The sequence below is a fragment of the Achroia grisella genome, unplaced genomic scaffold, assembly GCF_030625045.1.
Source record: "Achroia grisella isolate CSIRO2021 unplaced genomic scaffold, CSIRO_AGI_Agris_v1 utg352, whole genome shotgun sequence".
NCBI lineage: Eukaryota > Metazoa > Arthropoda > Insecta > Lepidoptera > Pyralidae > Achroia > Achroia grisella.
Genome location: NW_026712812.1, coordinates 385,553 through 405,822, shown reverse-complemented (window position 1 = coordinate 405,822; position 20,270 = coordinate 385,553). Strand labels below are relative to the sequence as shown.

At 33.8% G+C, this 20,270-nt stretch overlaps 1 protein-coding gene across 1 annotated transcript in view; it reads right to left on the bottom strand.

Annotated features, from left to right (window-relative positions):
• Positions 1–10,078: 10,078 nt before the first annotated feature.
• LOC131843851 (uncharacterized) overlaps positions 10,079–20,270 on the bottom strand; it is a 47,769-nt gene continuing 37,577 nt past the window's right edge. Inside the window, exons 4-7 of the mRNA XM_059192608.1 lie at positions 19,124–19,211; positions 17,420–17,527; positions 12,285–12,422; positions 10,079–11,696 (exon numbers count right to left, since the gene is read on the bottom strand). Coding sequence (XP_059048591.1) covers positions 11,425–11,696; positions 12,285–12,422; positions 17,420–17,527; positions 19,124–19,211 — 606 coding nt within the window. The 3' untranslated portion in view covers positions 10,079–11,424. The remainder of the gene's footprint in view (positions 11,697–12,284; positions 12,423–17,419; positions 17,528–19,123; positions 19,212–20,270) is intronic.

Genomic DNA, 20,270 nt, shown 5'->3' with positions numbered 1-20,270 from the left:
GTATTGGATTACTAATTCCTACTATTAACAATCATTTACGTTCTGAAATTTTCACCATCTAGTCTTAAATATACATATATAATAATAATAACACAGAACAATTGACTTATAGTGCTAAATTAACGACTTCGAAAATAAACAGAGCTTATACTATTGGTACTAAACAACTGATAGAAGTATTTAAATACATTTATTTTGTATACCTACTCCTTGACATTAGTATAAATGTCTTCATAGTGTGAGAATCGTATCTGCGACCATGGGAAGTAGATAGCTAGATCCGCAATACCAAGGATGTAAGTATAGGTGATAATTTAATAAATGAAACAACTTTTAAACAAAATAATATTGCTTTATGCAAAGTACAAAAAAACATTCAACAAAAACGTCGAACAAACAACATGAATTGAAATAAACTTTATACAACATCACAATATAAATAACGCCTTTTTATAAAAGTGCGTAAAGCGTATTATCATTTATACATGTTGGTTACGCCAAACGCGATGCGTACCTGGTTTGTTGATGTGCATTGACACCCCTCCCGGCTAATTCAATAATCAGTGATGTCATAGCTTTCGCCGCGCGCGCACGTCGCACTCATATCGCACGCATGTCTTAATAGTTGTAATCAACCTGAGTGAATTCCTGAGATTCCCGTAACCGTGTGGGCCCACTGAAGAACAAGCACATTGAAGTAAGGGTAAGTCATTCATATTTGACCAGCCAGTTTCCTATACAACAATATAGTCCATCGAAGAAGGCTAGATCATAGCCACCGCCGCACCATTTATTGGCCTTCCGTCGCCGGATCACAATAGGAATCGCAATTTATTTATTTAAAATTTGTTTTAATTTTTTCCTATTGTGAAAGTCGAGTGAATGACTCGCATGTAATATTGAACCTTATTGCGCATGTAATAGGATCTATTCAAATTGCATACCACGGTTGCACAAATATAACGATACATTGGTATTTTCGTTAATAAATAAGTTTATATTTATGTCGCTTATGAATTGTTCATAACTCGCAGCTCAATTCTTCAATTTCGCTTTATATCTGTTTGCGTTGTTTCGTTCATTTAATTTCACATTCACCCGCATTATATCGATATTGTTCGATCGATCGAAGCTTCTAGAAATATTATAGTTGTCGTTATACTATTTGACGAAACAATATTACCTGTCGAATATTATGTATGATGATTGTAGTGTTTGAATGTTAAGATTGTTAGTGTTGGTTACCGTAGTCTTTACACAAGAAAGTGAGCAGGGAAAGCACACTATTTAATCTGAATAATTATTGATAAGCAGCGATTTTATTTCTGTTCGTAATAGATATTTTATTTCCTTGCAGTACTCGCCGTATAATACGCTGGTTATTGTAAATTGTTTGAGTATTCGTTCGCATAGCTGTTTTATACAATACATGTCGGTTAAAGATCGTGCCCTACGTACCTATGATTAAGTTATACTTGGTGTATCGACACAGTGACTAACAACAACGCTTTAGACTACTCCCGCGTAAAATAATAGTTGTGAACATAGTTATTTTATATCTTTTTAGTTATAGTTATAGATATATTATCTGATTTTCTATGACATCACTCACTTCGATTTCGCTTTATGTATAGTTTATGTTTCGCTCGCATATTTTTTTTTGTAGATGTATGGTCGATACCTACATTCCGTATTGTCGCACTTATGTACCTACATACTACCGCTTATGAGTAGGTATATATAAATTTATTTGTCACGCGCTTTAGTGTTTAAAACGTTATTGTGATTTACTTCTCGCACCGCATATTTAAAATATTGCTTTATGCATTATTTTATTTTTCTCGCATATAGGTATATATAGATAATAGTTGTACCTATTTTTCGCATTATTAATTAGTAGTTTTATAGCATAGTAAGCATATATTTTTTATGTATGCTAGTTTATATCGCGCATCATTTCTCGCATTTGTGTACTTATTTTCGCTACAAGTACATCTGTCTGTCTTGTAGGTATTTAGTACATTAAATACCTATTATACGTTATTATTGTTTATCGCTCGCACTTTTACGGTAGTACAGGTATAGTTGTACGTTATTACCGCACATAGTTTTATATATCGCATTTATTGGTTTTCCTTTGTTATTTTTTAAGAAGTATATATATAAATAATAATAATGGCTAACACAAACGCAAAATTAAAAATGTATGAAGCAAAACGTGCACAATATTTTTCGCAACTTCAGTCTATTTATGAATTATCTTCGAAAACTAAAATGGAGAAACATCGTAATGTTTTTATTGCAAAAGTTAGCCTGATCGATCAAATGCGCACCGAGTATGTTAAAATTGTCGATGAAATTATTCTCCTTAATTTGGAACTAAACCCTGATTATGTAGTTAATTATCAATCTATAAAGATGATGGCGGTCTCGTTACAACCTCAATCTTCGCGAACTCCAGCTCCCGCTTGTCAGTCTGCTTTACCAGACAACAAACAGGGATCAGTAAGGATCCCCCAAATTGTGTTACCAGTCTTCTCAGGTGATATTTTAGAATTTCCTTTCTTTTACGAAACATTCAAACAGGTTATTCATGACAATGAATCCTTTTCGGACTCAGAACGTTTTCATTATCTTATGAGTCACCTGTCAGGAAAGGCTAGAAATCTGTGTGCTGGCTTAGTACCAGCAGCCGAAAATTATCCTATATTGTGGCAAGCTTTAATCGACAAGTATCAATATAAACGCTCTCTTGCAACGTCATATTTAGATAAATTATTTTCTTTAAAATCAATTAACGGTCCTTCGGCAATAAACTTAGAAAAATTTATTGATACTTTCTCGTCGACTATCGCAGCATTAAAGCAACTTAAAATTGAAAAGCTGGATGATTTTATATTTATTTATATGGGATTAAAGGCATTAGATCAGGCTACCGCGCAGTCGTATGAGTCATCAATTAGAGGAGAAGATGACATACCGCAGTTTGAAAATTTTATAAAATTTATACGTCAACACGTAAAAATATTACAACGCACGTGTAACCGCACCGCCGGCGCCGCTGCCGCCACCAAGTTGGACGGTCCCGCCGCCGCGTCCGCCAGTGGTCGTGCACAGTCGCATCAACGATCGATCGCTCGATCGCCACGTACATTTAGGTACTAATCCTACGCAACGCATTTATTGTTCCTTATGTAAAGGTGATTCACATTCTCAATTATATAAATGTAAACAATTTTCAACTTTCACAATTAATGATCGATTTAATTATATTAAAACTAACCGTATGTGTACTAGATGTCTAAGTAGTCAACATAACTCTTTCAGTTGTCAATCAACTTCCGCCTGTCGAAATTGTAACAATCCGAGACATCATACGTTGCTTTGTTTTAAAAATAATAATTCCGCACCTACGCAAGTATCTCAGGGTACGAAAAACGCACAGACATCTTATACGCACGGTCGCCAATTACCACCATCTTCTTCGTCGCAATTGCCTCCGCTTGCGCACACACAACCCACACAACAGACACGATTAGAACCACCTCCCGTTCCTATTGGAACCACCACTGGTGGAGACAAGGAGTCGTTATGCACGCTTTCATCGTCCATTCATGAGCAGCCGTATGTGACTGAAGTACTTGCTACTGCCAAGGTATTTGCTACTGCTCGTAATGGGAGTGATGTTGGCATTCGCTGCTTATTGGACCCCGGGTCACAAAAGCATTATATTACTTCTAAGTGTTGTTTAAAATTGGGTTTAACCATGCAGCCGGACGCACATACCACCGTTAAGGGTATAGGTGGCGCCACTGAACCAGTTAAGGGTGCAGTTGATCTCTCTTTCCGATCGAGATTTAATCATGAGCAATATTATAATATTCGCGCTTTAGTTTTGAATAAAATAACAGGTAACTTACCAACATGTCAAATTGATGTTGGCGCGCTCAGTTACTTAACTAATATTCCGCTCGCAGATGATACGTGGGGAACACCATCAGAAATTGACCTTTTGATTGGTGTCAATCTATTCGCGACCCTTTTGTCTGGAGGTAAAATTATAAATTCACCTGGTACTCCAAACGCGTTGGAGACTGTTCTCGGTTATCTTATTTTAGGTGAAGCTCCCACCTTAACTTCTACGTCTTCTTCATTCTCGTTCTGTTCCACCACTTCGTGCGAGGTTTCAGTATTAATTCGCAAATTTTGGGAGATTGAAGAAGTAGATCGCAAACCAATAACAAGTATAGACGATAAATACTGTGAAGATTTTTATACCACAACGGCCACTCGTAACGAATCAGGTCACTACGAAGTCGCTTTACCATTTAAGTATAGTTCTAAGTCTTTAGGGAACTCTTTCGATATCGCTAAACGCAGATTTTATCATTTGGAACGTAAATTCGCATCGCAACCGCAACTGAAATACCTTTATGATGAGGTAATTCACGAATATATAGAAAAACAATATATTTCTCCCGTAGACGTAATTGAAAATAACAGCCCTAGTTATTTTATACCGCATCACGCAGTCTTACGTGAGGACAAAGTGTCCACGAAAATAAGGCCGGTACTAGACGCAAGCGCGAAGTCTAGTACTGGATTTTCGCTTAATGATATTCTACATACAGGTCCTTCCTTACAACAGGATTTATTTATTATTCTCTTGAATATGAGATTGTTCGCAGTCGCCATCTCAGCTGATGTGCGACAAATGTATTTACGAATAAAAGTTCGCCCGCAAGATCGTTGTTTTCAACGTATTGTATATAGATTTAGTCCTAATAAACCGCTCCAAGTCTTTGAATTTAATAAAGTTGCATTTGGCTTACGTTGCAGCCCGTACTTAGCGTTACGTACTGTAGCTCAGTTAGCTTCCGATGAAGGAAATAAATTTCCAATCGCGCATGAAATTGTAAAGAGAGACATATATGTTGATGATGTTGTTAGTTCAGTTAAGAATAGTAAAGATGCCTCGCAGGCAGCATCAGAGCTCACCGCTTTATTTTTGACTGGTGGATTTGAACTGGCAAAATGGACTAGCAATTGTAAAAAGGTCTTAGAGCACATTCCAGAAAGTAATCGTTTGTCGCAAAATCTGGAATTCGATAAGGATGAAACGCTTAAAATTTTAGGTTTATGTTGGTTTCCATCAGATGATGTTTTCGCATTTAAAGTTACTCCCATTAATCGTCCATGCACCAAACGCAATATTTTATCATCAGTCGCACGACTTTTCGATGTTTTAGGTTTAGTCACGCCTATAATATTATATGCAAAGCTTTTAATTAAACAACTTTGGATTTTAAAACTCGATTGGGACGAAACGCCCCCGCAAAAAATTGTTCGCACGTGGAATCAATTCCAATCTGAATTACCACTCATTTCTAACATTAAATTTATTCGTCATATAGGTGTTATTGATAATTGCAAATTAAACATTCTCGGATTTGCTGATGCATCCGAACGCGCATATGGTGCTTGTGTATACGCGTATATTGAACTGCCAGATGGTACTTCAAATATTACACTTTTATGTGCCAAGTCAAAGGTAGCACCATTAAAGGTAATTGCATTGGCACGATTGGAATTGTGTGCCGCTGTAATTCTTTCTAAATTAATCAAAATTATTTATCAAGTTTATTCGCCAAGATACCCCATAGAATCGGTATTCGCATTTTCGGATTCTACGGTCGCATTAAATTGATACACTCGTCGCCACACAAATGGCATACGTTTGTTGCGAATCGAGTATCGCAAATTCATGAAAACATGGAACCAACGCATTTTTATCACATTAAGGGCACGGACAATCCCAGTGACTGCCTGTCTCGGGGACTGAGTCCTGCTCAACTCGCAACGCACCCCCTTTGGTTAAATGGTCCACCATGGATTTGTAAACCAAAGGGACAATGGCCAATTAAGCCATTTCTTGCTGCGGATTCATCGGACATTCCAGAATTAAAACCTATCGCACTGGTTACCATTGAAGATTCTATGGAACCTTATTTATATTCGCTCGCTCGCAAATTTTCGTCATGGATGAAATTACTTCGTGTAATTTGTTATATTTATAAGTTCGCTAACATTCTTCCACGCGGCGTCATATCCAGTTCCGATTTGGATTTCGCCGAACGTATAATTATTCGCGCTGTGCAGGGGTTTCATTTTAAAAACGATATTAGCAAGTTATATAATAAAAAACCTTGTACCGCATCAATAATTAAATTAAATCCATTTTTATCAGACAATCTCTTAAGAGTTGGTGGTCGTCTGACTCATTCTGATGAAGATTTCGATTATAAACACCCTATATTACTTCCGGGCAGAGATCATATAGTTCGATTAATTGTAACACACTTTCATCGTAAAAACCTGCATACAGGCCCAGAATTGTTAATGTCAATACTACGTACTAAATATTGGATTCTCGCAGCTCGACGTATCATTCGCACGATCGTAGCTACTTGTAATATTTGTTTCCGCAATAAACCGCGTCCTACATTCCCACCGATGGGTGATCTGCCTGCACTAAGGGTGAAGGAAGTTCCTAAAGCCTTTGTCCATTGTGGCTGTGATTTCGCAGGTCCGTTTTTTGTAACCCCTTATCGCGGTCGTGGTATAACCACTCGCAAAGCATACGTTTGCTTATTCACGTGCTTAACCACTCGGGCTGTTCATATTGAGCTCGCAAGTGAATTGAGTACAGTTTGTTTTCTTGCCGCGTTAAAACGTTTTCTCGCTCGCCGCGGTCCTATTCAATGCATGTATACGGATCATGGTACTAATTTTATAGGGGCACGATCCTACCTACGTGAACTTTATTTGTTTTTATCGCAAGAATGTAGATCTGTTTGGGATAAGGAATTAGCTAACAATGGAATTAAATGGACCCTTATCCCTCCTAACGCACCGCATTTTGGAGGATGCTGGGAAAGTAATATAAAATGTGTCAAAAGCCATCTAAGTAAAGTCATTGGGCTACAAATTTTAACCTTTGAAGAACTTACGACTGTTCTTACACAAATAGAATCGCTATTAAACTCTCGCCCATTGACCGTCTTAAGTTCAGATCCGTCGGACCTGGAAGCATTGACACCTGCTCATTTTCTTAATACTATACCGCTAAAACACTTCCCAGCACATGACGTAAGTGACGCTATTCCTCATCTTTTGAAACGACACGAGCTTTTAGACCAACTCGTTCAATCGTTTTGGAAGAGGTGGCATCGGGAATATTTGCATACGTTGCAATTGAGACGCAAATGGAACACGCCGGCCTTTCCTGTCCAGGAAGGCACGATAGTAGTTGTTATGCAGGAGAATTTAACTCCATTACATTGGCCTCTTGGTCTTATAACACGAGTTTATAAGGGTAAGGATGGCATTATTCGCGTTGCCTCAGTCAAAACAAAGGCTGGTATTTTTCAAAGGCCAGTGGTAAAATTATGTCCATTGCCTTTGCAATAATATGTATTCTATAAGATAGGTAGTACGCATTTATAATAGGTTAATAAGTTAAGTTAAAATCCTTTGCATTTTTCTTATTTAGTAAATTCCGCATTTGATATTTTTTGTATTTTTTCTTTCTTGTTTTTTGTATTTGTCGCATTCGCAATAAGGTTCAATTGTGTAGTTCCTTTATTTTTTTTTCTTTTGTTAATTTTACTTTGACATTATGTCAAGGCGGGGGGCATGGTTACGCCAAACGCGATGCGTACCTGGTTTGTTGATGTGCATTGACACCCCTCCCGGCTAATTCAATAATCAGTGATGTCATAGCTTTCGCCGCGCGCGCACGTCGCACTCATATCGCACGCATGTCTTAATAGTTGTAATCAACCTGAGTGAATTCCTGAGATTCCCGTAACCGTGTGGGCCCACTGAAGAACAAGCACATTGAAGTAAGGGTAAGTCATTCATATTTGACCAGCCAGTTTCCTATACAACAATATAGTCCATCGAAGAAGGCTAGATCATAGCCACCGCCGCACCACATGTAATAAATATTTATTTAATGTATTAAAATTTATTTTACGAATTAAAAGAGTATTTCAATCGTATATTAGGCACAGTGATTAGTTTTATTTTTAAAATCGGAGTCAGAAAACTACTTTGTCTATATAGATTGTGACAATAAACCAGTACGTTTATAGCGTACTTGAAAAACGTGCAGTTGATTTCATTCTTAATTTACGTACATAAAAAATATTTTGTAGTCAATGCCCGGAACGGTAACTGCAGTCAATCTTTGAACGGAGTTTGAACGGCTACTTAAAAGGGTTTTGAAACTTATATATTCCTTTAGCTTGTCCATAACCATTCCAGTATTTTTCAAATTGAAACACATTTCACGATTCCTATATTTTAACTTAAAATTAGATATCTTCGTACTAGATAAACGCTCCATTCAAACTATAATTTAAATTATACGAGATCTTTTTCAAACACAATCAAGATTTCCTCTAAAGATTTCTGATGCTAGGTGGTAGCTTCATGGTGAGTTAATTTCGCCTGAATCGACCGAACTTACGCTATAGTTGTGAATCCTCTATTTACTATTGTGCATTGAAGAGCACCACTTTTTATTATCGTTTAGTACAAATTTTTGGAAATGTTAACATGCTTGGTAGAAATCGAAATAGCATCGTCTAATTTCCTAAGAAATGTTTTGTGCAGCAGTAAGACATTTCATGAGATAAAAGCTATATATTAAGTTTTTCTATTTACTAACAACAATTTGAAATCATAATTTACATTTATTGACACTGTGCCTAATAAACTTATACTTTTTAATAATTTTTTCATATTTATTTTAAATTTTAGTTAACATATTAATTATTTTTTATAACTATATAATTATTTAATAATTAATTATTTATTTATTAATCATTTATATTTCTCTAAAGGTGAAATAAACGTTCTGCTTGTGCAAAATTCTGTGTCAATATTAAACTATATTGATTTAATATATAATAGATGGAAATTCAACAGGTTTCGAGTTTTTGTTTTTTAAAACATCGTTTCTTTATAACAATATAGCATTCTATAATATTTACACAGCACAATTATATACCTATATATAATAATTAACATTCAATTAACAATACATGCCGATCGCACGTTCATGCTTTTCCCGGTAAACTAATCTCTATAACATTACTTGACATTTTGTCTGACTGATATTTATAACAAAGCTATTAAAAAATAATACTAAAATATCAGTTGAACTCTCAAAGTCAAGTCAAACCTCAAATTTATGTCAAAAGACTTCAATATACAACGATATCGCAATAATTATTATTGAAATAGAAAATATTGCGATTATATACAAACCTTTGACTTGAGTTTCAATTGTGATCCCTTTATAATTGAAACTGAGATAATTTATATAGAGATATGCATTGTAGTATAAGCAAACATGGTTGTATGGACACAATTCCCCTTTCTTTTACAGGATAAACAGAAAAAAAAGATAGATGTGGTAGAATACAGATATATCATATAGTTCTGAGCACAAGTATCTGTAAATTTAAAACATTGATACAATAGAAATTTGTATCTAATTATTTACATCTGTTTCGACCACATTCTTTACTTTGAATGTAAACTGACAAAATTTCACAGCACCATATAATTACTAAATGCACACAATTTATTTGTCCCGTTTTCTTTTAAATAACTATCATAATTTCACATAACATTTTTGTTGTAGGTATCGATAAATATTATAATGCAGAAAAATATTTATTTGATTTTAAGTTTCTGTACTTACTATAGTATATCGTGGTAATTCTAACATTTTGCGCTCAATGGTTCATCAAAGACGTACTTATACAGGCTCAAAAATCTTAATTACATTTAGAATATCCTTTTTTTTATTACAAGCGTTATTTTTATATGTATTCTATTTACGTCATTACAGCACCCAAACCATGATACCAAATGAAATAGTTTTGAAACTGATTAAATAGAAAATGACGGTTATCTAATGTTTTTCTTTATGATTGTGATTTTGAGATCAGGAACTAATACCTATTTTTAATAATTATGACATTCTAAGTAGTAACATCTATAATAAAATATTTATATATTGATCCTCTAGCAATAACTCTAGGTATTCTTGCATTACATATATTATCAATTAAAAATAACAAGATTTACTATATTACATAAAAATCTTCTACCTATAGATATGAGCTAAAAGTTCTCATTAACTACCTTTACTCGTGTGCTCTTTCACGGGCGTATCGACTTTCACACAGGAAAGAGTGTGCATATAAATGTAAACAAAAAAAAAAAGAGAAATAACTTGTAAAGGCAGCGTTCTTTGAAAGTTGCTATTATATTATTATTTACATATATTTAGGTCATTACATATAAGGCCCTAAATATGTATGTGGTAGAAAGTTAACTGATTTCATCAGATTATTTCTAAGCTATAGGTACAAGACGAAATACATATATTAGTAGTTTCATACATTTCTATTGCTCTGCATTTGTATTATTCATATCTATATAGTTTTTTTGATAATGTAATGTCGCCTAATGAAACTTTTTGTGTCATATTTTATATATATGAAGAGATCCCACCTATGTACATTCGTTTGAAGAAGTCACTTTATGACTTTATGAAGCTCGTGGTAGGTACACTTTCCATATTCCACATGATCAGGATTTTACAAGATAGATTTTTATAATCCTATATATATGTAAATATAATAACCATAAAAGACATATAACTGTAACGAACAATCACGCGATTAGCAGTTCCATCTTATTAGAAATACAAAGATGTTTCATTATTTAGATATTTAGGAAATTTTAGGTACTATCTACATATTAGGTAAACTTTGATAAAGCCAACACGATAAGGTAAATTCTATAAGGTATGTTAGGAAAGGGACATAACAATAACATTATATAGCATTGGACGGCTGAAAGCTCTGCACTAAGCTTTATACAAGCACAGAATGGACTTGCGCAGGAGAAGGTAATCCTTGAAATAATTTTTTGATCACCAAAATATACATACCTACCTTTTTTTTTTTTATTTGAATGGCAAGTACGGTGACATCTACCATTAAGTATGTCGTAGAGGATGTCACTTATTTTTGTTTCTTAGTACAATATCTACTTCAGTAATAGGAAATAAGTAATTGGACATAACACACAAAGTTTTAGCATTTTATTTAAAAGTCCATCGCCTGCGCAGGCCCTATAACATTAAAAAAAATATTTATGTTTGATTCCTATTTTTTTAATTCGTTGAATATTCGATATTTAAATTTCAAACGTCGCAAGGAAGTAGATGACATCACTAACAAAGTAACAACGTAGACCTCGACAATCGAAAATTGACCGTATTGTATACCGTCTTTAAAATCGATGTTTAATTGACTATATATTATCAGGGAAGATATTTTACAATAACATAGCGGATATAGGGTTGTATCTCATTATTTTTGACAGCAATATCCATAGTAAAGATGTAGTTGTTGCTAACGCGACTCCCCCCCACCCGAGTTCAAGTGACCACGAGTTGTAGAATTCTCTGGCTGAAAGTAGTGGTAAGGCGGGCGCTTGTGGGCCCACCACGCCGTCCGTGGTATCATCCACGTGGGAACTGCCTCTCGCAGATACTCGTTGTATACGTTTGAAGTGTATGATCATTAAAGTGAACATTGCAAACAGTCCTATAAAGAAAAAAAATATATGTAATCATAACAAAGAAAATAGTAAAATATACATACATTATACCTATCTCAGTTTATTGAGAACTTGTTTACACACTATTTGTTGATTGCTGCATTTCAGATATAGTGATTTAGTGTAGAATATGTAATTTATTTTAAGTGTCAATTAACTATTGGGAGTTTCTTTTATACAATTTCCAATTTCAACAACATCAGTTTGTTTGAAATTCGGCTACATGGTAAGTGGCAACCATTATTAACATACATGAACAACAACACAGATATCACATATTATATTACAAAGTCCAAGATATCTCATGCGTTGCTATTTATGAGGATTAATCTAATTTTCGTAACTTGTAATTTTAATGAAATTTGTCATTCTTGTACCTTCAACGGCAGAAATAAATCTGGCAGAGCCAATGCAGACACATTTGTACCAAAATCCTTATTGCTAAAAAAAAAAATAAACAACTACAGCTTAGGAACGTTTCTAACAAGGTACGGACCTTGTACCAATCTATGGAAGGAGTCTATATCAAGCATTGTACTGTTAATAGCTAATTATATAATGATGACATATCTTACCAGCTAGTAAGTACATAACTCCGGTGACAAGTACAGCACTTATCTGATGTTTACAGACGCCGAATGCACCAACCAAAGCCGCACTGCCAAGTACTATGAGGCACACCAGAGCACAGGATATGGATAGATTCTGCATGCCTACAAAAAACATCAAGTTGTTTCACACTTGTACACCTTTTAAAATAACTGTTAATGAAAATAAACTAAAAGTCCACTTGAAGGAAAGCCACTACGGTCATCGATATTCCTAGTCGTTCGTGTACATCACCAAACAAACAGCAGCATTTTTGTAAATGATAATCAGCCATTATCAATTATTTATTAAATACAATCAATTACTAATAGATACTTAGTTATTAGCAAGTAATTGATAGCCTATTATAAATATTACGACTTTTTAAATAATAAATAAAAAAGTAGTACACAATTTACAAAAATGCTATCGTACTTGTGGATCGCTATATATATGCTTCCGTAGGCTATAATTATGTATTTAGAATAAAAACAATAATTAAGTCACATAAATTACGCATAATAGCTACCAATTTGTTTTTTAATGGCTGATAATGGATTGGTTGAACCGCCTGCGCTAACGGTACACGCTGGCACCAGTGTAGGATGATAAGATGAATATGAGGTCAGGTCAGTTAGCCCATCGTGGCAAGCTCACCAAGAATTTATCATGATGGTTTCCAGGGGGAACCACGTTGAAGGTAATCTGACACGGTACATTGCTAGCAATAGGGCTATTAGTCCACATTACTGACAATTTCCTTTCCCTCATTAACTACCCATTATTCATACGGGTACACACTTTAATTAAAACTTATTACAGCTTCATTAAAGTTAAATAATGCTGTAGTAAAGGGCTAGTTTAGAGTTAATTAAATTGCCTCAAAACCACACGCTTTCAAATGGAAATTCACTGAAAACTAATGTTTTCTTATTATCTCATCTTACCCAAATCACTAACCACATTATAAAGGTAAATTACGTAAACCATAGTCTAACTTTGGTTGTAGGTAACATTAATTCCCCTATGGAGGCAAATAGTTTTCTATCGAGGTCATTTGTTATGTTATGGAGCTTGAAATTATTTTTGTAGGTACGAAAAATTAAGGAGTCATTATAAAAATATCAAGGTCGCTAATGAAATATTTCATTGCCATGAAAATATCGGTGTAGGTTATATTAAGTCAAGTATTTATGGACCGCCGTAAATTTGTTTTAATGTTCAAAATTAAGATTTTGTTTTTATTACTGGTTTATTGTTAAGTAGATTACGACCTGAGGCTTAGGTAGGTGAGTAGGTATATAACACTGTAACTAACAATTCTTATTTGATCAGTCTAAAGACTAGTTTTTTTTAATTTTTTACAACTATTTGGGAAATACAGGTAGGTACAAGCTTAATTGTATTCTTTACAATTGAAGCATCCTTACCTATTCGCAAAAATGTATATTAGATTGGCTAGATCTTACGAGGTAGCGGTGATCAAGCGGCTTATATAACGCATTACTTCCCATAGTCGCAGGTTCGATGCAACACAGGATACAAACACTGGTATTCATGAATATGATCGTTTATTTTATGTTTATCATGTATATGTTTCCAAAAAGTTAAGTTTTTCTATCAGTTGCTTAGTACCCATAACGCAAATTCTGCATAACATGGGACTATAACTCACGCTCTGCTTGGTTTGGGACTATAGATGGAGTCGTGTAAATTGGGTTATTATTTATTAATTTATTTGTAAGGAATTGTTAGCAACTACGTTACATAATAAGTATGAGACTTATTATGTCACGCAGATTAGCAAGTGAAATTAGGTACTAATGAATGTTTTCACTATCGTCTGAAAATGTCACAACAAACAGACGATGTTATTAAGGAAAAAACAGTTTTGTTCAATGTCAAATTCGACGAGGGGAGAAAAGGGCGTCATGTAACGACCTTGGATTGTTCGCGCGTATTTAACATCTTTATTTAGTAATAAATCCACGAATTTTTATGTTCGGTAGGCAATATGCTAGTACCCGTATAATATGTTTAGTACCCGTGCATTTTACGATCACTCTAAGGCGTTTATGAGTTAGTAGGTACATTATAGAAGCAGTACACAAAATTAGATTGTATTACAAGAAATCGTAGGATAATAAGAATTCATTGCCTTGCATACATGATGTTGTAATGTGGACTCTATTCTCCGCAATTAGCCTCTCATTTGGAATCCGGAAAATATTTAAAATCATTTTAATAGTTACTGTCTGCCCTTATGATTTCTTGATCGTGGTGCTGTTTAGCTTATTCTTTTGATATCTGTTTAAAAGGGCAGTTAGGTTAACGGTCTACCTAATTAGTATGGGGCCGTCATCGTATATACAAGACGTCGTATATAAAATTTATTGAGGCATGACTTCTTAGTCAATGTAATTTTAATAATATAATTTCAGTGTCTTATTAACTTTCAATCGAAACATAGCTGTCATCTGTTATCATTGAGATTTTAAAAATGACAGTTCAGTAATAAGATTTTTTTTATATATGATTATTAAAATCTTTGCTCTTTGAAACAGGGAGAAACCCATAACTATTGCGGATCGTAAACTTTAAGCTCGTACGCTTAGAACTAGCGTCTTGGGAGCGACTCGGTGCATGTAACATGAAAGATATTTCTTTTGGGTCAGCATTATAAAGAAAATTCTTCATGAAAACTCTACATGAATCTGGAGTTATTGTAGAATGAATACAACTGAGGTAATAGCAACTATTGTTATTAATTGCATGTGAATGTTGCTACTTTATCCCCATTTGATCCCGACAGCTCTGAAAGGAGCACTTTTTCATCATTATTAATTATATCATCTATTCTAATTAAATCTAAAAATTCTAAGAGAACAAGTACGATATGTAATATAAAGATTATGCTCGTTATATTTTTGATCACAAGTCATGTAGATAAATAGGGTTCCCATCCGTACTAAAATATATGGTATATTAACTTACAAAATTTTAGTCTTCTCTTATTATATGAAATATAAAAATATTATAGTACGAGATGTACATAATACCATAGGTAAGATAATATTACATCATTGTTAATCAATTGCCGAACTATTTTACATCTGTACTCTCTTTACACTGTAATCTGGAATGCACCAGGTAAGCAATGTGAAGAAGTATCTACTAAATACGAGTATGTTTGTAACACATGTTAGTGCTCACAATAATTAAGATTCAACATTCTATCTACAACATTACTAGTTTTCTATATTCTTATCAGTAATATTTTATTAACTCAATAAAAATGCTACATTTTCTTTAAAAAAAGGTGACACCCTAGTTTTATACTACAAATAATATAATACAGTCATTTATGTGTTCCAAGGGCCATATATGAGGAATGGACAGGAACTCCAGTGTATCAGTCACGTTTTTAAAGTGCTTGAGAAAGAAAAATAAAAGACAGTAGTAAATTTTGCACCTTTTTTAACATGTGAAAAATGTTCCAAAGACTTCCACCCACCGAGGGTGGCAGCGTGGGGTGGGGTATGTGGGATTTTTACTTACTAAAAAGCACACTTGGTGCTGGTAGGGCTAGAGGAATTATACTATATTTTATATTAGTATTCTAACGTGAATGAAGTACTTTTAATAGATGGAAAAGAAGTAAAATAAAAAATAAATAATGGAAAAATATACTGCCGCGACTATTATACGAGAGTTGTAAGAGACATTTTTTTAATAATGGAATAGTCCACTTGCCTATGCTACACTGGCAGAGCATCAGTGGAGGATAGGCATCGTGGTGTGTTCATCAGGAATTAACCACAATGGTTTCCAGGGGGAACGGCGTGGAGGTCAACCTGACATGGTACATTGCTAGAAATGTGGTTATTAGACTATATTACTTATAGATCTAATATTTCTGGTATATTGACAATAGAGTGTTTTAGTACCGTCCAGATTATGACGTCCAAGCGGCAATCACATTAAAAATTTAGAAGAAATAAGAATTTATTTCTCACATAAAGATATACAGAGTTTATATAGAGTTGCTCATAGTCTACTTTATTGTCTATTTTCTAGAGATATAAAACTAGAATTGGTTTGTGAGCTACTAAGTGTTTATATAGTAGTCGTTACTCATTCGCCATTTACAGTTTTTTATACGATTACAACGGCAAATAAACTGAGAGTCCAGCTAGATGGGAAATAGTAACTGTTGGCTATATATTCACATAAAAAGATTTATATATACTAAGAAGAACTGCGTATGAGTATATAAGAAGTAAATGTTTCTACAGTATACAGGAGGATTTACAAAATAAAAATAATTATCATGCTTAAATATATAAATATAGCATATTATTAATAAATAATTGACCATGCTTATGTCGTTAATAATATGATCATTCAAATAATAATTATAGTTTATTTATAAAATATGTATTTAGTAGTTTTTTTTATAATATATATCTAAAATTGACAATTGTATTTCTGTTAAATGTTGGAGATGATAAAATGAGTGACACGAATAATATTTATTTAAAACATCACATATACAATTTATGCAATAAATATTAATTTCATTTACATAATACACTATGTCATAATGTATTCTATATTCATGAAAATAAACTTTTACACTTCACGGTTGATATAGTCGAATCAGAAGGACCCACGCAGACGACGTTTTATAAAAACTACTTCAGGTAATCCAGTACCAGGTACTATGTAGTCCCATAATTATGATGAATATCAAATGATAAATAATAATAAAAGCCATTTTTTTAACATAGCTAGACTGAAAAAAAAATCTGCGTGGATCTACTCACCTCAGCCTTACCTGTTTTATCTGCCATCCAGCGTGATTTCTAAGGTGTGTTTCGGTTATAGGTAGTGAAATTACAGAATATATTTATATTGGTCCTCTGGACGACAACGCATTAGGTGGACCGTCAACGCGGTAGAAGTGAGTACAATCTCATATATCCCACCTGTTCCCCTAGACGGGTGGTTGAATCTATGGAGATTTTCACCACGTAAAAAAAAAAGGTGGACGTCATCGTGTTTGCCATACAAATTACATTAAAAATAAATATATATACGTACATATATGTTATATACTTACGATGTTGCCAGTCAGCTCTCGGTTCATCGTCATCATTATTCGCTAAATAATTTGTGCACAGTGGTTGTGTTGGAAAGCCGGCTCTTGATAATATCGACACTTCTTCCTCTGGAAGTAGAGTTTTATTTAATACTAGCCATCCGTCTAAGTAAGGTTAATTTACTAAAATAATAAATAGCATTGTATAAATACTTTATTATGCAATAGATGTCATCTACAAATATACACGCGTACAATAGGTACCACAAGTTATTAAATCTATACATATAAATAAGATTGGAGTGTCTGTTTGTAATATTGAAATAACCGTTTTTACTATATTAATATGAATATAAATGCGGTACATACACCAAAATAACATTTTTTACAATTTTTGTCTGTCTGTCTGTCTGTTTGTTCCGCGTAATCTCAAGGACTAGACCGATTTTGACGGGACTTTTATTGGCACATTAATAAGGAGTAACTTAGGCTACTTTTATTTTAGTAAAATAAAGTTAAATTCCACGCGGACGAAGTCGCGGATATAGCTAGTTAGTCATAAATATACAGATAAATAAAGATAAAGGTACAAAGTTGAAAAAATTTAATGTCTTTAAAAGTACCTTTACCTAAGGAATACGTATAAAAGTTAGCACACCCTACTCATTGAAGTACTCGACCATTGAGTCGAGGGCTCAACTCTCGCAAGATACTAACATTTGTATTCATGAGTACCTACTCGTATGTTTGTATTGAATCCTGTATTTTCTAAATATATAATGTTCATATTTATTTAAGTATTCGCAATGTTTGTTTAGTACCGATTGTATAAGCTCTGCTTAGTTGGGGATTAGATGACGTGTCAACTGTCCTCGGTTATTGTATTAATCTTATATATAAAATTCTTGTGTCACAGTTTTCGTTCCCATACTCCTCCGAAACGGCTTGACCGATTCTCATGAAATTTTGTGAGCGTATTGAGTAGGTCTGAGAATCGGCCAACATCTATTTTTCATCCCTTTAAATGTTAGGGGTAGTCCACCCTTAATTTTTTTTTTTAATTAAGGCAAAACAACGTTTGTCGGGCCAGCTAGTAAATATATAAATAAATTACCAGAGCTTGTGTTATGGGTACTAATATAAACACTTAGATATTATTTTTTTTGTAAATATATACATTATACATAGAAAACATCTAGATCGATATAAACAATCATACTCATAAATACAAATGTTTGCACGGTGCGAGGAATCGAACCCGCTACCATCGGAAGTAAAGCGATGCGCTAAATCGCTAGACCACCGAGGCTGGCAATATGATTGATACTTGTAAACTTATAAAACAACGAGGATAATAATATATTACTGTAAAGTATTAATTTAATATTTTTTAATTACAATTAAAATTTGTTTAATTGTACTCTTATAATATAATGGCGATGACAAATATAGTTGCCGCGCGCTATTGACCCCTTACTTCGTCCCCCTAACCCTGTTTGCGATTGTATTAAAAATGTAGTCAGTGGAAAAAGTTATTTATCCCAGTACTACGTGTATGGCGGATTTCATGATCGATTAAGGCATGTAAAGTCGTGAAAGCGTAACAAACAACCTTATTTTCCCAGTTATAATACTAAAATATTACGTGTATTTGTTGTGGCAGTCAAAATATTTTTTTATAGATTTCATGTATTTTGTGATTTGTATTTTGTGTAAAATATATACCTTCGAGAGAGACGCACATGGTCCAAATTCCGCCGTTCATTGGTACTAAAAAGGTGCTTCCTCCTTTTCTGTTACTTGCGTCTTCGATCTGAAAAAAAAGAATAATTATTAGTTTCTAATAATAATAAGTTACTAAGTATTAGATTATAAGTTATTACATACTTTCTTGATAACAAAAATGTTCGTTATACATACATATATACGCATATGTAATACCTACTACTTTTGTAGAATTCAAAATGGAGATCTAAGCAAAAATGTTCAAGTTTTTATACAAAATAAATCACGTTACCGTGCCGTCGGTATGAAGTTTGTAAAAATTTATCGGATTTTCCTCTTTGCTTCGTTGGTAAAATCGTTGAGAATATTAGTTTTCGGCGTGGATATACCTACTTTTATATAAGTAGTTATACTGGGGTGAATGCTATTGTTAATGTTGTGGACAAATAACCCCACTGTAAGCAATGTACTATATCAGGTTGAACTTCACGCGGTTGCCCGTGGAAACCATCATCAGCTTAACTGACCTGACCTTATGCCTGTCTTCTCCTCTCCCCTGGTGGACACCAGGGGAGACGATAAGACAGGCAGGCAACAAGCCAGGGTAATCCGTTAACGCAGGCGAGAGAAACATTCCAATACTATCCATTAAAAAAAACTCTTATATACCTTTTACGACTAAATGTCTATAATAAAGATATCCGGTTATGTTCGTCGGTTGTGGTGAACCCTTAAAAATCGCGTGCATTATCGAGGTGCAGTTATTTGGTCATTCAACTGATTACATAAAGACTATTGTTTCATACCCTCGTTGCCTTGACCTGAATACGACCAGCGTCGACTACCGATTGAAATGCAGAACCATCTGTCAGGTTTCCACGGTGAAAAGCCTTCGTTTTACGTTGTTGGTAATTTTTCGCAATATGTTAACGTAATCATTTAATCATTCGACTTCAATAAGTTACTTTAGAAGCGTGTTTTGTTTCTTATAAAGTATTTATTGATTTATTCAAAAGTAGTGATAAAAGATTATTTTTGTTTCCAATTGTTGTAATTCAATATTAATTAAACGATATCACACACACATTAAGTTGATATTTGTTACAATATTGAAAATATTTAATATTTAAGTTTAAATATTTAAGTT